Raw genomic sequence first — 19892 nt, 5'->3', positions numbered from 1 at the left:
TAAAGTCCTTTTCGCTCTAGGACGCATATTTAAGAAGATATGGGCAAAAGAAATTTTTCATATAAAAAATTCAATTTTTTTAGGTTTTGGGTGGATTTTTCAATTTTTTGGGGGTGGTAACGAATTAAAGTCCTTTTCGCTCTAGGACGCATATTTAAGGAGATATGGGCAAAAAATGTTTTTCATATAAAAAAATCAATTTTTTTAGGTTTTGGGTAGATTTTTCAATTTTTTGGGGGTGGTCACGAATTAAAGTCCTTTTCGCTCTAGGACGCATATTTAAGGAGATATGGGCAAAAGGAGTTTTTCATATAAAAATTTCAATTTTTTTAGGTTTTGGGTGGATTTTTTAATTTTTTGAGGGTGGTCACGTATTAAAGTCCTTTTCGCTCTAGGACGCATATTTAAGGAGATATGGGCAAAAGAAGTTTTTCATATAAAAATTTCAATTTTTTTAGGTTTTGGGTGGATTTTTCAATTTTTTTTTAGGGTGGTCACGAATTAAAGTCCTTTTCGCTCTAGGACGCATATTTAAGGAGATATGGGCAAAAGAAGTTTTTCATATAAAAATTTCAATTTTTTTAGATTTTGGGTGGATTTTTCAATTTTTTGGGGGGTGGTCACGAATTAAAGTCCTTTTCGCTCTATGACGCATATTTAAGGAGATATGGGCAAAAGAAGTTTTTCATACAAAAAATTAATTTTTTTTAGGTTTTGGGTGGATTTTTAAATTTTTTGGTGTGATCACGAATTAAAGTCCTTTTCGCTCTGGGACGCATATTTAAGGAGATATGGGCAAAAGAGGTTTTTCATATAAAAATTTTAATTTTTTTAGGTTTTGGGTGGATTTTTCACTTTTTTGAGGGTGATCACGAATTAAAGTCCTTTTCGCTATAGGACGCATATTTAAGGAGATGTGGGCAAAAGAAATTTTTCATATAAAAATTTAAATTTTTTTAGGTTTTGGGTGGATTTTGCAATTTTTTGAGGGTGGTCACGAATTATAGTCCTTTTCGCTCTAGGACGCATATTTAAGGAGATATGGGCAAAATAAGTGTTGAACCCACTGTTCAACAATGTAAAGTCACCAAGACAACATGAACTTTTTGTACCTTTTTTATATGAATTTTGTACCTCTTATATTCTTGATCTCTTCTAATGAATTCTCTTATGTTTAATTTGTTACTTTTACTAATACATTTACACATTATAAATGTCATATATATGTATGTCTTGAAGAAAAGTATTTAACGCTTGGAGCGTTTGTAACAGTCATATTTAATTTAGTTCTAATATAGTACTCAATAAAGCAAGAAGCTTTAAATTGTTCTTCCCAAGGAAATCTTTGAAAGTGTTTTATTTCTTTGGGAAATCATCTTTAAACCCCCTGAATTCTGGGACCCATATACCAGAATTCTTCATGGTCCTTCTCACAATCTTAGCGGAGTCTAGGATTGGATGGAATCAGTGGACGTGTCCAGATCGTCAACTGCCCAAAAGGAAAAGCCTACGTGACTTGATGGTTGCTGATCCCCGCTCTGATAGACGTCAGTAACAACAACAACGACAGAACGTTGGATAAGCCGATAGAAGAAATTTCCAGACATTTGCTTCTATCTTCAAAAGCTATTAAAGAAGAAAAGAAAAGACATACATCACCACGAGAGAACAGTTGCAAATCCAAAGAAAAGAGGAAAGTGCAAAGGAGTTCCAACAGGTATGGACAGAGGGGAGAGTGCAGGTATGTACAATGAAAACTTGCATTGAATTTTTTGATCATTGGTAAATCAAACGGAAGAATTCTCCTCGAAAAAATATAATGAAAGCTAATGTTCATTAAAAAACCCATGAAAATTTATAAAAGATATTAAAAATCGTTTAAAACTATTAATAAACGTAAATTTAAATGAAATAAATAATTCGGTCATCATTCGTACCAACAATTCATTGTATATCATTCGTGCCATCAAATACCATCACTGATAAACGACAAATCGGTTTAGAACTAATTGTACCAAAGTGTCATCACTGATATGTCAAAATCATAAAATGCCAACACTGACATAGAATAAGGAGAGAGAACAACAAATTTAACGAAAGTGATCGGTAACAAACGGGAAAATTAATTCGGATTTTGTTTTATAAAATATTGTAATAAAAAGTGGTTTTTATAATTAAAAAACATAAGAAGAAATTATTTGTGAATGTGTTCTATCGATTGAATGTGGCACAAACTGAAAAATAATTGGAAAAGCCACTAAAAAAGACAGTATAAAAAACATTAATTTGCAGAAGCAATAGCCGTCTCCTTGACAAATTATTTATCTATAAAATTATTCCACACCAATTAAGGAAGAGGGTGAGTGTTTTTAATTGATTATTTTCCAAATATTTCATGGTTTTTTGGTGCAAAAATTATTCGCGAAAAAGGCAAATAAAAGGAAAAAGAAAGAATCAAAGTACCGGTGCAAAACAAAAACCTGACCTACATTAACATCGATGGAGTTACCAGATTGGAGTGAAACAACATTACTGCGGGATAAAATTTTCCATCGTGGGAGTTAAAAGTTTAGTGAAATGCAACGAAAATTAAATGAAAGTTAATGAAAAATTAAAGAATAATTGTGAATTTAACCAAAATATGCACGCGTCGTGAAAATATTTGAAATATATAAAATAAACACAAATGAGTGGCATTCAAATAATTTTTTCCGATTGGAATTTTTTATTCACAACAACAACTAAACATCCCAAAGACAAATATAAGTTTCTCCAAGAATTGTAATTTTTGCATTGCGGTATTTTTCCAAAAAATAACCTTGAAATTGTTTCAAGGTTAAAAAATGATAATAGAAGAAGAAAAAATTCGTGCTATTTCGGTACATAATATTGGACATAACGGTTAACAAATTTCTCATGAGGAAAATAAAACCAAAGCAAAATCAAAGGAAATTTTTTGAAGGCATAAAGATGTTACCATTGTTTTGATAAATGTTTTTAAAAAAGTGGGATTTATAAATTTCTCCACGAAACATTTTTGTATCAAAATAATTGAAAATTTTGATTTTTTGAGATATAACAAAGAAACTTTAAATTTTTAAACGGTGAATTGATAAAACAAAACCAATAAATATTTGTTCGCGAAAATTACAAGAATTACAGAAAAGTTGGTAAAAATTATTTATTTGTTTCCGGCACGTTATGACAAAAAAGAAAACAAAAATGTCGTCGGTACGTAAATTTAATTTTGATCACAAACAATTAGTTTCATTTTGTGATAAATTCAAAAGTGAACATGAAAATTATGATAATGACGCAATTTTGGACGTAAAACATTCCGAGTTGGAGAGAAGGTGGAACAAAGTTCTTGAAAGTTTTGAAAGTTTAATGACCACTACAGATGAAGATGATGGTGAAAACATCCAAAAATTTGATGAAGCATCGGAGAAATATCAAGATTGCAAAGTAAAAATTATTGAAACAATTCAAAACAAATTGCGACCAAAGGTACATGAAAGTACCCGAAATGATGTCTCCATGACGTATCAAAATGTATCAAATTTGAAACTTCCACCTTGTGATACCCATCCATTTGAGGGAGGTTTTTCAAAGTGGCCAGCGTTCAGGGATATTTTTCAAGCTGTGTTCATTAATCATCCAGGTTTATCTCAAGCACAAAAATTGTACCATTTGCGATGCAAAACAAGAGGTGAAGCATTACAAATAGTCCAAAGATTTGATCTAGTGGATTCAAATTTCGTTTTGGCTTGGGAAGCATTAAAAAATAGATATGAGAATACACGAATTCTCGTTCATCAACAGATGAAAAAGCTTTTTGGTGCTCCAGTCGCCTCCAGTGAAACACCGAAATCAATCCGTCAAATTCAAAGTTGCATAAATGATAGTGTATCCATCTTCAAATCTTTTAAAGTGAAAACTGACGATTGGGATCCTATCTTGATACATTTATGCTCAACTAAATTACCAGAAGAGACCCTCAGAGCTTGGGAAGATTCATTAAGTGACCATAAGGAGTTGCCATCATGGTCACAATTGGACGCTTTTTTATCAAAAAGAATAGAGATTTTGGAAACTATAACAGATTTTAAAAAGCCCAATCACAAAGAAAATCAAAATTCAAAATCTCAAATTTTTTATTCGCAATCTGAAGGAGAAAACAATAAAATATGTAAGAAATGTAAACGAAATCATAGTCTTCGTCATTGTAAACAATTCAAATCGTTAACTCCTCAAGAGAGATTAAAATTTGTATATGCGAATAAATACTGTGCAAATTGTTTGTCGCCAGATCATTTCAAGTCGAAATGTTCCAGTAATTTGTCATGTGTCAAATGTAAGAAAAAACATCACACAATGCTTCATGTGGAAAAGTATGGAAACAATAGAAATAGTCATCGAGAAAATTCTCCGACCAATAATTCAAATGACAATCGATATTTAGATCTTCCAAGTTCATCAAATGTTTCTAATGAAGAAAATAACAACCAAAATGATGCTGTGCAAGTCCATTTCGCCCAGAACAATGGGGCAACAGTTTTACCAACCGCTTTAATTAATTTAGTGTATGCTGGTGAAAAATTTTTGGTTCGTGCACTTCTTGATGGCGGTTCTGAGAGAAGTTTTATAACAAAACGAATTCAACAACAATTAAAACTTCCAATACGTCGTCAAAATAATCAAATATCAGGTCTAGGAGGAACTGTTGTTGGAAATTCCAATGGAACTTGTTACGTCGAAGTCCAGTCAAGGAATACAAATTTCTCCATGAAAATTAACATGATTATTGTTCCAAAATTAGCTCATTTGCTTCCAGCAAAACAAGTGAAAGTCCAAGATATAGGGGATCTTTCTAATTTTGAGCTGGCGGATCCATATTTTTATAAACCATCACCGATAGATGTGATTATTGGAAGTGATTACTTACCCCAAATCAATATGGAAGGCATTCGTCTAGATATCGCCCAAGGATTGGAAGTAAGAGAATCCAAATTCGGCTGGTATTTGTCCGGCCCCATGCCAATTTCGGAAATAAATTCTTTTTCTACTTTAGTTTGTGATTACGACTATACCGATCTAAATGAACAATTAAAGAAATTTTGGGAAATTGAAGAAGCCGAATTTCGTCCACCTGTAAATGACAATGATTCATACTGCGAAGAATACTTCAAAAGAACTACAATTCGTGATGAAAATGGTAGATATGTGGTGCGACTTCCTTTCCGGCCAGAATTTCCCCAAGAAATATTCCTAGGTGCCTCCAAAAAGAGCGCGTTGGCTCAATACTTAAGAATGGATAAAAATTTGGAGAAAACGCCTGATTTGAAGAAGGAATATAATAAAGTTTTGCAGGAATATATAGATTTGGATCATATGGAGCCTGTAAATCATCAAGAAGAAGGTGGAGAAAAGCAGATGTCATTTTTCTTACCCCATCATGCGGTAGTGAAACCGAACAGAAAATCCACAAAAGTCAGGGTGGTTTTTAATGGGTCGAAGAAAACATCAAATGGAATTTCTCTTAATAATGTGCTGCTTCAAGGACCAACTTTATTGGCTGATTTAACGCAAATAATTCTAGGGTGGAGATTTTACCAATATGTCTTCACAGGTGACATCGAGAAGATGTACCGACAGGTTTTGCTTCACCCAGAAGACAGAAAATATCAATTAATTTTCTTTCGCTCCAATTCAGATGATCAAGTCAAAATTTACCAATTAAAAACAGTGACTTTTGGAATCAATTGCGCACCTTTTTTGGCAATAAGGTCGTTGATTCAACTCAGCGAAGACTGTAAGGAAAATTTTGAATTAGGTTCTCATGTTCTACGAAATGAAACCTATGTGGATGATGTTTTGTCAGGAGGACATGACATCGAAGAAGCTAAAGCAAAGCAGTTGCAGCTAATGCAGATTCTAAAATCTGCAAACTTCCCCTTGAAGAAGATTACTTCTAATAATGATCTACTTCTTCAACATTTGGCCCGGGAAGATCTTCTTGATGAAGATTTTTTGAAGTTTGATGAATCCAGCACAACAAAAACTTTGGGCATCGGCTGGAATGCCAAGTCTGATGAATTCTTTTACAAGGTTGAGTCTATAGAAAGGAATGTAGTGACAACAAAAAGAATTATCCTATCCGTGATTGCAAGGATATATGATCCTCTTGGTTGGCTTGGTCCAATAATTATCATTGCTAAATTATTGATGCAAAGTTTATGGCAAGAAAAGATTGATTGGAATGATCCAGTACCTTCAAATTTACTAGTAACGTGGAATAAATTTGTGGACAATTTATCTGTTGTTTCGACTTTGAGAATCCCAAGGTGGGTTGAATTTTCTCCAAGAAAGCGAATCCAAATACATGGATTTTCCGATGCTTCGGAGAGAGCTTACTGCGGTGCTATTTACATTCGTGTTCAAGATTCTGAAGGTGTTATTTCAAGCCACTTCCTGATAGCAAAAACCAAAATAGCTCCTTTGAAAAGCATAACAATACCAAAATTGGAACTGTGCGGTGCTCTTTTAATGGCAAAACTTATGAAATCTCTCAGCGTAAAATATGACATTGAAAAATTCTACTGGACTGATTCATCTATAGTCCTAGGATGGTTGCAGAAATCGCCACAATCATTGAAAACTTTTGTAGCAAATCGTGTTACAAAACTTAACGAAATATCAGATGTGGATCGCTGGAGACATGTTTCTACTGAAGACAACCCAGCAGACTTAGGAACGCGTGGTTCTACTCCGCAAGAACTCCAAAAAAATATGCTATGGTGGCATGGGCCTCCTTGGCTTCGAACTCAAGAAGAACAATGGCCCAAACCAAGAACTTTCGATCCTACCGATATTGAAACAAAAAAGACATCAACTTTTCATCTCGAAATACAAAATGAACATTTCATAAATCGTTTTTCATCATATAATAAAGCTATTCGAGTTTTGTGTCAAATATATCGGTTCATCAAAAAATGTCAACATAAACTTCACCAAGAGGGTGAAGCGTTATCTACAGATGAAATAACTTTTGCAAAATATCGATTAATAATTATGGCACAGAAGGCACATTATGCTCAGGAGTACGAGCAACTTGAATCAAAACTGCCTCTCAGTAAGAAAAGTACAATTTTAACGTTGACCCCATTCTTAGACAAAAATGGATTAATAAGAGTTGGTGGAAGGCTAAATAATTCTGGATTTAGCTATGAAGAGCGACATCCGGTCCTCATACCTGATAAATCTCATCTATCAGTACTTTTTGTGAATTATGCACACGAAATACTTTTGCATGCAGAACATGGAGTTATGCTACGATATATAAGACAGGGTTTTTATATTCCTCGCCTTCGAAATGCTATCAGAAAAACTATTCGCAATTGCCGAAAATGTACGATTTATAAACACAAATTCCACAATGGCATCATTACCACAAGAAAGAGTTAATTTCTCTTCTCCATTCACCTATACTGGAGTCGATTTTGCTGGCCCATTCAGCATCAAATCGTCATCACTCAAAAATGCTAAGGTGTTAAAATGTTATGCAGCGGTATTTGTATGTTTTACTACGAGATCTGTCCACTTGGAGTGTTGCTCAGATCTGTCAGCTGATGCCTTCCTGGCCACATTTAGCAGATTTGTTGGTCGTCGAGGGCTACCAAAAACTCTATTCTCCGACAATGGGAGAAATTTCATAGGCGCTAATCGAAAACTCCTAGAAGAGCACAACTTATTTCTCAAAGAAGTGGGAGATAACTTGGGCAAAATATACAGTCCACAAGGGTTTACATGGTCTTTTATACCACCATATGCTCCTCATATGGGCGGCCTGTGGGAGGCTGCCGTCAAATCTATGAAAACCCACTTAAAAAAGGTAACAACTAATTGGAACTTTACATTTGAAGAGTTTACGACTTTGCTGGTTCGTGTTGAAGCAGTTTTAAACTCAAGACCACTATGTCCGATTTCAGAAGACCCAGATGAACTTCTGCCGCTGACACCAGGTCACTTTTTACGTGGAGCTTCCTTAACAGCTCCCCCTGAGTCTTCGGCCACCCCTCCATTAAAATCTCTATCATATATAAATAGATGGCAGAGATTAAAGGCATTATTTCACATATTCAGCCAAAGGTGGAAATCAGAATATGTAACAGAAATGCAAAGGCGATATAAGTGGAAATCGAGCAGAAACAACATCAAAGAAGGAGATGTAGTCATCGTTAAAGAGGAATCATTGCCGCCAACGGAATGGTGTCTTGGGCGAATTGTGAAAACGTTTTGCGGAAAAGATAATAATGCCAGAATAGCTGACATTAAAACAAAAGATGGCATAATTGTAAGGCCAATCGTAAAGATATGTCTTCTTCCTACATCTGAAAACACTTCTCTTCCTAAAACGCCAATAGAAACACCATTAAAACCAAAAACTCAATGATCAAAACAAACGATGCAAGTTTTTCATTGTATGTATTCTGTTCTCTTTTTCTCTTTCCATTTCAGATACCGTTGTCAACAACATGTCTCACTGGGTAATAAAACCAAGATGTTTCCTCTGTGGCCGCAATCAACCGTTAAAGTATTGCCTTAGATTCCGAAATATGACCATTCGCGAACGACGAGCTGCATTAGAAGGTCAAGACGTATGCCTTAATTGTTTTGGCTTTGGACATACTCGATCGAATTGCCCTTCCGACAACAGATGTCAACTTTGCGATGAAAAACATCATACCATGATCCATGTCGATAACTTTGAAGAAATCCCGACCTTCGAAGAAACCATCGAAAGCTCATCTTTTAAGGATGAAAAGGAAAATGATCATGTCTCCATGACTGCCAACTCATCTATTAATGCATCATTTGAATCGATGCCATTTTATATGCAAATGATAACTTATGCAGGTGCATTGTCGCATGATTGGACTACTCCAAATGAATACCGTCGCCTAGCCCCTGTAATCCAATGCGAGTTATCGGGTGGAGGAATACAAAAATCTTTCACAGTTCTACTAGAAACAAGAGTGGCTAAATCTTTTCTGATATTTGAGAGTGTGAAAGAATTTTCTCATCTACACCGTACGAGGCACGAGATATCATCTGGTTCTTTTTACATTCACCTTCCTGAAATGCCACTTAGACACCGATTTGTTATTGCACGCAGAATACCATTTTTTGTACCACCCGCTGTACGGATTCCATCGCTTATGAGCTACTTTCAAGGCCTCAAAATGGCTCATCCTCAACCTTTTACCTACGGTCAAATTGATGGTGTAATCGGTAAAGATTTGGAAGAGTATATCATCCAAGGTGAATCATCAAAATGTGAAAAGAATCCATCAATATTGGTCACAAAGACTGTGTTTGGTCTAGTGGTGAGTGGCAGTGCAGCAAGAAGCAACATACCGTTCTTGAAGTCGTTGGCTCCCCTTGTGCGTCGAGATGATGGCCCATTTGGAAACTAAAGCTTTATTTCCCAATTCATACCCGGGAGTATGTTGAACCCACTGTTCAACAATGTAAAGTCACCAAGACAACATGAACTTTTTGTACCTTTTTTATATGAATTTTGTACCTCTTATATTCTTGATCTCTTCTAATGAATTCTCTTATGTTTAATTTGTTACTTTTACTAATACATTTACACATTATAAATGTCATATATATGTATGTCTTGAAGAAAAGTATTTAACGCTTGGAGCGTTTGTAACAGTCATATTTAATTTAGTTCTAATATAGTACTCAATAAAGCAAGAAGCTTTAAATTGTTCTTCCCAAGGAAATCTTTGAAAGTGTTTTATTTCTTTGGGAAATCATCTTTAAACCCCCTGAATTCTGGGACCCATATACCAGAATTCTTCAATAAGTTTTTCATATAAAAAATTCAATTTTTTAGGTTTTGGGTGGATTTTTCAATTTTTTCGGGTGGTTACGAATTAAAGTCCCTTTCGCTCTGGGACGCATATTTAAGGAGATATGGGCAAAAGAAGTTTTTCATATAAAAATTTAAATTTTGTAGATTTTGGGTGGAGTTTTCACGAATTAAAGTCCTTTTCGCTCTAGGACGCATATTTAAGGAGATATGGGCAAAAGAAGTTTTTCATATAAAAAATTCAATTTTTTTAGGTTTTGGGTGGATTTTTTCAATTTTTTGGTGTGGTCACGAATTAAAGTCCTTTTCGCTCTAGGACGCATATTTAAGGAGATATGGGCAAAAGAAGTTTTTCATATAAAAATTTAAATTTTTTTAGGTTTTGGGTGGATTTTTAAATTTTTGAGGGTGGTCACGAATTAAAGTCCTTTTCGCTCTAGGACGCTTAGTTTAGGAGATATGGGCAAAATAAGATTTTCATATAAAAAATTCAATTTTTTTAGGTTTTGGGTGGATTTTTCAATTTTTTGGGGGTGTCACGAATTAAAGTCCTTTTCGCTCTAGGACGCATATTTAAGGAGATATGGGCAAAAGAAATTTTTCATATAAAAAATTCAATTTTTTTAGGTTTTGGGTGGATTTTTCAATTTTTTGGGGGTGGTCACGAATTAAAGTCCTTTTCGCTCTAGGACGCATATTTAAGGAGATATGGGCAAAAGATGTTTTTCATATAAAAAAAATCAATTTTTTTAGGTTTTGGGTAGATTTTTCAATTTTTTGGGGTTGGTCACGAATTAAAGTCCTTTTCGCTCTAGGACGCATATTTAAGGAGATATGGGCAAAAGGAGTTTTTCATATAAAAATTTCAATTTTTTTAGGTTTTGGGTGGATTTTTCAATTTTTTGAGGGTGGTCACATATTAAAGTCCTTTTCGCTCTAGGACGCATATTTAAGGAGATATGGGCAAAAGAAGTTTTTCATATAAAAATTTCAATTTTTTTAGGTTTTGGGTGGATTTTTCAATTTTTTTAAGGTGGTCACGAATTAAAGTCCTTTTCGCTCTAGGACGCATAGTTAAGGAGATATGGGCAGAAGAAGTTTTTCATATAAAAATTTCAATTTTTTTAGATTTTGGGTGGATTTTTCAATTTTTTGGGGGTGGTCACGAATTAAAGTCCTTTTCGCTCTATGACGCATATTTAAGGAGATATGGGCAAAAGAAGTTTTTCATATAAAAAATTCATTTTTTTTAGGTTTTGGGTGGATTTTTAAATTTTTTGGTGTGGTCACGAATTAAAGTCCTTTTCGCTCTAGGACGCATATTTAAGGAGATATGGGCAAAAGAAGTTTTTCATATAAAAATTTTAATTTTTTTAGGTTTTGGGTGGATTTTTCACTTTTTTGAGGGTGGTCACGAATTAAAGTCCTTTTCGCTATAGGACGCATATTTAAGGAGATATGGGCAAAAGAAATTTTTCATATAAAAATTTCAATTTTTTTAGGTTTTGGGTGGATTTTGCAATTTTTTGAGGGTGGTCACGAATTATAGTCCTTTTCGCTCTAGGACGCATATTTAAGGAGATATGGGCAAAAGAAGTTTTTCATATAAAAAATTCAATTTTTTAGGTTTTGGGTGGATTTTTCAATTTTTTGGGGTGGTTACGAATTAAAGTCCTTTTCGCTCTGGGACGCATATTTAAGGAGATATGAGCAAAAGAAGTTTTTCATATAAAAAGTTAAATTTTTTTAGATTTTGGGTGGAGTTTTCACGAATTAAAGTCCTTTTCGCTCTAGGACGCATATTTAAGGAGATATGGGCAAAAGAAGTTTTTCATATAAAAAATTCAATTTTTTTAGGTTTTGGGTGGATTTTTTCAATTTTTTGGTGTGGTCACGAATTAAAGTCCTTTTCGCTCTAGGACGCATATTTAAGGAGATATGGGCAAAAGAAGTTTTTCATATAAAAATTTAAATTTTTTTAGGTTTTGGGTGGATTTTAAAATTTTTGAGGGTGGTGACGAATTAAAGTCCTTTTAGCTCTAGGACGCTTAGCTTAGGATATATGGGCAAAAGAAGTTTTTCATATAAAAATTTCAATTTTTTTAGGTTTTGGATGGATTTTTAAATTTTTTGAGGGTGGTCACGAATTAAAGTCCTTTTCGCTATAGGACGCATATTTAAGGAGATATGGGCAAAAGAAGTTTTTCATATAAAAATTTCAATTTTTTTAAGGTTTTGGCTGGATTTTGCAATTTTTTGAGGGTGGTCACGAATTATAGTCCTTTTCGCTCTAGGACGCATATTTAAGGAGATATGGGCAAAAGAAGTTTTTCATATAAAAAATTCAATTTTTTTAGGTTTTCGGTGGATTTTTCAATTTTTTGGGGTGGTTACGAATGAAAGTCCTTTTCGCTCTGGGACGCATATTTAAGGAGATATGGGCAAAAGAAGTTTTTCATATAAAAATTTCAATTTTTTGAGATTATGGGTGGATTTTTAAATTTTTTGAGGGTGGTCACGAATTAAAGTCCTTTTCGCTATAGGACGCATATTTAAGGAGATATTGGCAAAAGAAGTTTTTCATATAAAAATTTCAATTTTTTTAAGGTTTTGGGTGGATTTTTCAATTTTTTTTGGGGTGGTCACGAATTAAAGTCCTTTTCGCTCTAGGTCGCATATTTAAGGATATGTGGGCAAAAGAAGTTTTTCATATAAAAAATTAAATTTTTTTAGGTTTTGGATGGATTTTTCAATTTTTTGGGGGTGGTCACGAATTAAAGTCCTTTTCGCTCTAGGACGCTTAGTTTTGGAGATATTCGCAAAAGAAGTTTTTCATATAAAAATTTCACTTTTTTTTTTAGGTTTTGGGTGGATTTTTCACTTTTTTGAGGGTGGTCACGAATTAAAGTCCTTTTCACTCTAGGACGCATATTTAAGGATAAGTTTTTCATATAAAATAAGTTTCTCATATAAATATTTAAATTTTTTTAGGTTTTGGGAGAATTTTTACATTTTTTGAGGGTGGTCACGAATTATAGTCCTTTTCGCTCTAGGACGCATTTTTTTAGGTTTTGGGTGGATTTTTCTATTTTTTGAGGGTGGTCACGAATTAAAGTCCTTTTCGCTCTAGGACGCATATTTAAGGAGATATGGGCAAAAGAAGTTTTTCATATAAAAATTTTAATTTTTTTAGGTTTTGGGTGGATTTTTCACTTTTTTGAGGGTGGTGACGAATTAAAGTCATTTTAGCTCTAGGACGCTTAGCTTAGGATATATGGGCAAAAGAAGTTTTTCATATAAAAATTTCAATTTTTTTAGGTTTTTGGGTGGATTTTTCAATTTTTTGAGGTTGGTCACGAATTAATGTCCTTTTCGCTATAGGACGCTTAGTTTAGGAGATATGGGCAAAAGAAGTTTTTCATATAAAAATTTCAATTTTTTTAGGTTTTGGCTGGATTTTGCAATTTTTTGAGGGTGGTCACGAATTATAGTCCTTTTCGCTCTAGGACGCATATTTAAGGAGATATGGGCAAAAGAAGTTTTTCATATAAAAAATTCAATTTTTTTAGGTTTTGGGTGGATTTTTCAATTTTTTGGGGTGGTTACGAATGAAAGTCCTTTTCGCTCTGGGACGCATATTTAAGGAGATATGGGCAAAAGAAGTTTTTCATATAAAAATTTCAATTTTTTGAGATTTTGGGTGGAGTTTTCAATTTTTTCGGTGTGGTCACGAATTAAAGTCCTTTTCGCTCTAGGACGCATATTTAAGGAGATATGGGCAAAAGAAGTTTTTCATGTAAAAAATTTCAATTTTTTAGGTTTTGGGTGGATTTTTCAATTTTTTGGGGGTGGTCACGAATTAAAGTCCTTTTCGCTCTAGGACGCATATTTAAGGAGATATGGGCAAAAGAAGTTTTCCATATAAAAATTTCAATTTTTTTAGGTTTTGGGTGGATTTTTCTATTTTTTGGGGGTGTTCACGAATTATAGTCCTTTTCGCTCTAGGACGCATATTTAAGGAGATATGGGCAAAAGAAGTTTTTCATATAAAAATGTCAATTTTTTTAGGTTTTGGGTGGATTCTGCTAATTTTTGAGGTTGGTCACGAATTAAAGTCCTTTTCGCTCTAGGACGCATATTTAAGGAGATATGGGCAAAAGAAGTTTTTCATATAAAAATTTAAATTTTTTAGATTTTGGGTGGATTTTTCAATTTTTTGGGGGTGGTCACGAATTAAAGTCCTTTTCGCTCTAGGACGCATATTTAAGGAGATATGGGCAAAAGAAGTTTTTCATATAAAAATTTCAATTTTTTTAGATTTTGGGTGGATTTTGCAATGTTTTGAGGGCGGTCAGAGATTATAGTCCTTTTCGCTCTAGGACGCATATTTAAGGAGATATGGGCAAAAGAAATTTTTCATATAAAAAATTCAATTTTTTTAGGTTTTGGGTGGATCTTTCAATTTTTTGGGGTGGTCACGAATTAAGGTCCTTTTCGCTCTGGGACGCATATTTAAGGAGATATGGGCAAAAGAAGTTTTTCATATAAAAATTTCAATTTTTTTAGATTTTGGGTGGATTTTTCAATTTTTTGGGGGTGGTCACGAATTAAAGTCCTTTTCGCTCTAGGACGCATATTTAAGGAGATATGGGCAAAAGAAGTTTTTCATATAAAAATTTCAATTTTTTTAGGTTTTGTGTGGATTTTGCAATTTTTTGGGGGTGGTCACGAATTAAAGTCCTTTTCGCTCTAGGACGCATATTTAAGGAGATATGGGCAAAAGAAGTTTTTCATATAAAAATTTCATTTTTTTTAGGTTTTGGGTGGATTTTGCAATTTTTTGAGGGTGGTCACGAATTATAGTCCTTTTCGCTCTAGGACGCATTTTTTTAGGTTTTGGGTGGATTTTTCTATTTTTTTTCGGGTGGTCACGAATTAAAGTCCTTTTCGCTCTAGGACGCATATTTAAGGAGATATGGGCAAAAAAAATTTTTCATATAAAAAATTCAATTTTTTTAGGTTTTGGGTGGATTTTTCAATTTTTTGGGGGTGGTCACGAATTAAAGTCCTTTTCGCTCTAGGACGCATATTTAAGGAGATATGGGCAAAAGATGTTTTTCATATAAAAAATTCAATTTTTTTAGGTTTTGGGTAAATTTTTCAATTTTTTGGGGGTGGTCACGTATTAAAGTCCTTTTCGATCTAGGACGCATATTTAAGGAGATATGGGCAAAAGAAGTTTTTCATATAAAAATTTAAATTTTTTTAGGTTTTGGGTGGATTTTTCTATTTTTGGAGGGTGGCCACGAATTAAAGTCCTTTTCGCTCTAGGACGCATATTTAAGGAGATATGGGCAAAAGAAGTTTCTCATATAAAAATTTCAATTTTTTTAGGTTTTGGGTGGATTTTGCAATTTTTTGAGGGTGGTCACGAATTATAGTCCTTTTCGCTCTAGGACGCATATTTAAGGAGATATGGGCAAAAGAAGTTTTTCATATAAAAAATTTAAATTTTTTAGGTTTTGGGTGGATTTTTAAATTTTTTGGGGGTTGGTCACGAATTAAAGTCCTTTTCGCTCTAGGACGCATATTTAAGGAGATATGGGCAAAAGAAGTTTTCCATATAAAAATTTAAATTTTTTTAGGTTTTGGGTGGATTTTTCTATTTTTTGGGGGTGGTCACGAATTATAGTCCTTTTCGCTCTAGGACGCACATTTAAGGAGACATTGGCAAAAGAAGTTTTTCATATAAAAAATTCAATTTTTTTTAGGTGTTGGGTGGATTTTTCAATTTTTTGAGGGTGGTCACGAATTATAGTCCTTTTCGCTCTAGGACGCATATTTAAGGAGATATGGGCAAAAGAAGTTTTTCATATAAAAAATTCTATTTTTTTAGGTTTTGGGTGGATTTTTCAATTTTGGGGGTGGTCACGAATTAAAGTCCTTTTCGCTCTAGGACGCTTAGTTTAGGAGATATGGGCAAAAGAAGTTTTTCATATAAAAATTTAATTTTTTTTAAGGTTTTGGGTGGATTTTTCAATTTTTTGGGGGTGGTCACGAATTAAAGTCCTTTTCGCTCTAGGACGCATATTTAAGGAGATATGGGCAAAAGAAGTTTTTCATATAAAAATTTAAATTTTTTAGGTTTTGGGTGGATTTTTCAATTTTTTGGGGTGGTCACGAATTAAAGTCCTTTTCGCTCTAGGACGCTTAGTTTAGGAGATATGGGCAAAATAAGTTTTTCATATAAAAATTTCAATTTTTTTAGGTTTTGGGTGGATTTTTCAATTTTTTGAGGGTGGTCACGAATTATAGTCATTTTTGCTCTATGAAACATTTTTTAGGTTTTGGATGGATTTTTCAATTTTTTGGGGGTGGTCACGAATTAAAGTCCTTTTCGCTCTAGGACGCTTAGTTTAGGAGATATGGGCAAAAGAAGATTTTCATATAAAAAATTAAATTTTTTAGGTTTTGGGTGGATTTTTCAATTTTTTGGGGGTGGTCACGAATTAAAGTCCTTTTCGCTCTAGGACGCATATTTAAGGAGATATGGGCAAAATAAGTTTTTCATATAAAAATTTCAATTTTTTTAGGTTTTGGGTGGATTTTTCAATTTTTTGAGGGTGGTCACGAATTATAGTCATTTTCGCTCTATGAAACATTTTTTAGGTTTTGGATGGATTTTTCAATTTTTTGGGGGTGGTCACGAATTAAAGTCCTTTTCGCTCTAGGACGCTTAGTTTAGGAGATATGGGCAAAAGAAGATTTTCATATAAAAAATTTAATTTTTTTAGGTTTTGGTTGGGTTTTTTCAATTTTTTGGGGGTGGTCACGAATTAAAGTCCTTTTCGCTCTAGGACGCATATTTAAGGAGATATGGGCAAAAGAAGTTTTTCATATAAAAATTTAAATTTTTTTAGGTTTTGGGTGGATTTTTCTATTTTTTGAGGGTGGTCACGAATTAAAGTCCTTTTCGCTCTAGGACGCATATTTAAGGAGATATGGGCAAACGAAGTTTTTCATATAAAAATTTAAATTTTTTTAGGTTTTGGGTGGATTTTTCAATTTTTTGAGGGTGGTCACGAATTAAAGTCCTTTTCGCTCTAGGACGCATATTTAAGGAGATATGGGCAAAAAAAGTTTTTCATATAAAAATTTAAATTTTTTTAGGTTTTGGGTGGAGTTTTCAATTTTTGAAGGTGGTCACGAATTAAAGTCCTTTTCGCGCTAGGACGCATATTTAAGGAGATATAGGCAAAAGAAGTTTTCCATATAAAAATTTCATTTTTTTAGGTTTTGGGTGGTTTTTTTAATTTTTTGGGGGTGGTCACGAATTAAGGAGATATGGGCAAAAGAAGTTTTCCATAAAAAAATTTCAATTTTTTTTAGGTTGTGGGTGGATTTTTCAATTTTTTGGGGGTGGTCACGAATTAAAGTCCTTTTCGCTCTAGGACGCATATTTAAGGAGATATGGGCAAAAGAAGTTTTTCATATAAAAATTTCAATTTTTTTAGGTTTTCGGTGGATTTTTCAATTTTTTGGGGTGGTTACGAATGAAAGTCCTTTTCGCTCTGGGACGCATATTTAAGGAGATATGGGCAAAAGAAGTTTTTCATATAAAAAATTCAATTTTTTTAGGTTTTGGGTGGATTTTTCAATTTTTTGAGGGTGGTCACGAATTAAAGTCCTTTTCGCTATAGGACGCATATTTAAGGAGATATGGGCAAAAGAAGTTTTTCATATAAAAATTTCAATTTTTTTAGGTTTTGGGTGGATTTTTAAATTTTTTGGGGGTGGTCACGTTTTAAAGTCCTTTTCGCTCTAGGACGCAAATGTAAGGAGATATGTGCAAAAGAAGTTTTTCATATAAAAATTTAAATTTTTTTAGGTTTTGGGTGGATTTTTCAATTTTTTGGGGGTGGTCACGAATTAAAGTCCTTTTCGCTCTAGGACGCATATTTAAGGAGATATGGGCAAACGAAGTTTTTCATATAAAAATTTCAATTTTTTTAGATTTTGGGTGGATTTTTCAATTTTTTGAGGGTGGTCACGAATTGAAGTCCTTTTCGCACTAGGACGCATATTTAAGGAGATATGGGCAAAAGAAGTTTTTATATAAAAATGTCAATTTTTTTTTAGGTTTTGGGTGGATTTTTCAATTTTTTGGGGGTGGTCACGAATTAAAGTCCTTTTCGCTCTAGGACGCATATTTAAGGAGATATGGGCAAAAGAAGTTTTTCATATAAAAATTTCAATTTTTTTAGGTTTTGGGTGGAGTTTTCAATTTTTTGAGGGTGGTCACGAATTTTCGCTCTAGGACGCATATTTAAGGAGATATGGGCAAAAGAAGTTTTCCATATAAAAATTTCAATTTTTTTAGGTTTTGGGTGGAGTTTTCAATTTTTTGGGGGTGGTCACGAATTAAGGAGATATGGGCAAAAGAAGTTTTCCATATAAAAATTTCAATTTTTTTTAGGTTTTGGGTGGATTTTTCAATTTTTTGGGTGTGGTCACGAATTAAAGCCCTTTTCGCTCTAGGACGCATATTTAAGGAGATATGGGCAAAAGAAGTTTTTCATATAAAAATTTAAATTTTTTTAGGTTTTGGGTGGATTTTTCAATTTTTTGAGGGTGGTCACGAATTAAAGTCCTTTTCGCTCTAGGACGCATATTTAAGGAGACATTGGCAAAAGAAGTTTTTCATATAAAAATTTCAATTTTTTTAGGTTTTGGGTGGATTTTTCAATTTTTTGAGGGTGGTCACGAATTATAGTCCTTTTCGTTCTAGGACGCATATTTAAGGAGATATGGGCAAAAGAAGTTTTTCATATAAAAATTTCAATTTTTTTATGTTTTGGGTGGATTTTTCAATTTTTTGGGGGTGGTCACGAATTATAGTCCTTTTCGCTCTAGGACGCATTTTTTTAGGTTTTGGGTGGATTTTTCTATTTTTTGAGGGTGGTCACGAATTAAAGTCCTTTCGCTCTAGGACGCTTAGTTTAGGAGATATGGGCAAAAGAAGATTTTCATATAAAAAATTAAATTTTTTTAGGTTTTGGGTGGATTTTTCAATTTTTTGGGGGTGGTCACGAATTAAAGTCCTTTTCGCTCTAGGACGCTTAGTTTAGGATATATGGGCAAAAGAAGTTTTTCATATAAAAAATTAATTTTTTTAAGGTTTTGGGTGGATTTTTCAATTTTTTGAGGGTGGTCACGAATTAAAGTCCTTTTCGCTCTAGGACGCATATTTAAGGAGATATGGGCAAAAGAAGTTTTTTGTATAAAAATTTAAATTTTTTGAGGGTGGTCACGAATTAAAGTCCTTTTCGCTATAGGACGCATATTTAAGGAGATATGGGCAAAATAAGTTTTTCATGTAAAAATTTCAATTTTTTTAGGTGTTGGGTGGATTTTTCAATTTTTTGGGGGTGGTCACGAATTACAGTCCTTTTCGCTCTAAGACGCATATTTAAGGAGATATGGGCAAAAGAAGTTTTTAATATAAAAATTTCAATTTTTTTAGGTTTTGGGTAGATTTTTAAATTTTTTGAGGGTGGTCACGAATTAAAGTCCTTTTCGCTCTAGGACGCTTAGTTTAGGAGATATGGGCAAAAGAAGTTTTCCATATAAAAATTTCAATTTTTTTAGGTTTTGGGTGGATTTTTCAATTTTTTGGGGGTGGTCACGAATTAAAGTCCTTTTCGCTCTAGGACGCATATTTAAGGAGATATGGGCAAAAGAAATTTTTCATATCAAAAATTAAATTTTGTTAGGTTTTGGGTGGAGTTTTCAATTTTTTTGAGGTGGTCACGAATTAAAGTCCTTTTCGCTCTAGGACGCATATTTAAGGAGATATGGGCAAAAGATGTTTTTCATATAAAAAATTCAATTTTTTTAGGTTTTGGGTAGATTTTTCAATTTTTTGGGGGTGGTCACGAATTAAAGTTCTTTTCGCTATAGGACGCATATTTAAGGAGATATGGGCAAAAGAAGTTTTTCATATAAAAAA

The 19892-nt window shown here is 33.4% G+C and overlaps 3 protein-coding genes across 3 annotated transcripts; all 3 read left to right on the top strand.

The window, feature by feature from the left end:
- The first annotated feature begins 2134 nt into the window (after positions 1–2134).
- Positions 2135–9794, top strand: LOC142229579 (uncharacterized). Its single transcript, XM_075300147.1, has 2 exons — positions 2135–2359; positions 8518–9794. Exon 2 carries the CDS (start codon positions 8535–8537, stop codon positions 9474–9476), a length of 942 nt encoding a protein of 313 aa, XP_075156262.1. The 5' UTR covers positions 2135–2359; positions 8518–8534; the 3' UTR covers positions 9477–9794.
- On the top strand, positions 3388–7342 carry LOC142231017 (uncharacterized). The gene is made up of 2 exons (XM_075301636.1): positions 3388–7272; positions 7316–7342. Exons 1-2 carry the CDS (start codon positions 3388–3390, stop codon positions 7340–7342), a joined length of 3912 nt encoding a protein of 1303 aa, XP_075157751.1.
- Positions 7373–8452, top strand: LOC142231016 (uncharacterized). The gene has a single exon (XM_075301635.1). The coding sequence runs from the start codon at positions 7373–7375 to the stop codon at positions 8450–8452; it is 1080 nt and encodes a 359-aa protein (XP_075157750.1).
- Positions 9795–19892: the final 10098 nt, after the last annotated feature.

The sequence above is a fragment of the Haematobia irritans genome, chromosome 3 (assembly GCF_050003625.1).
Source record: "Haematobia irritans isolate KBUSLIRL chromosome 3, ASM5000362v1, whole genome shotgun sequence".
In the NCBI taxonomy this organism is placed as follows: Eukaryota; Metazoa; Arthropoda; class Insecta; order Diptera; family Muscidae; genus Haematobia; species Haematobia irritans.
The sequence above is the reverse complement of the archived record's forward strand: the minus strand, read 5'-3'. Positions and strand labels throughout refer to the sequence as shown.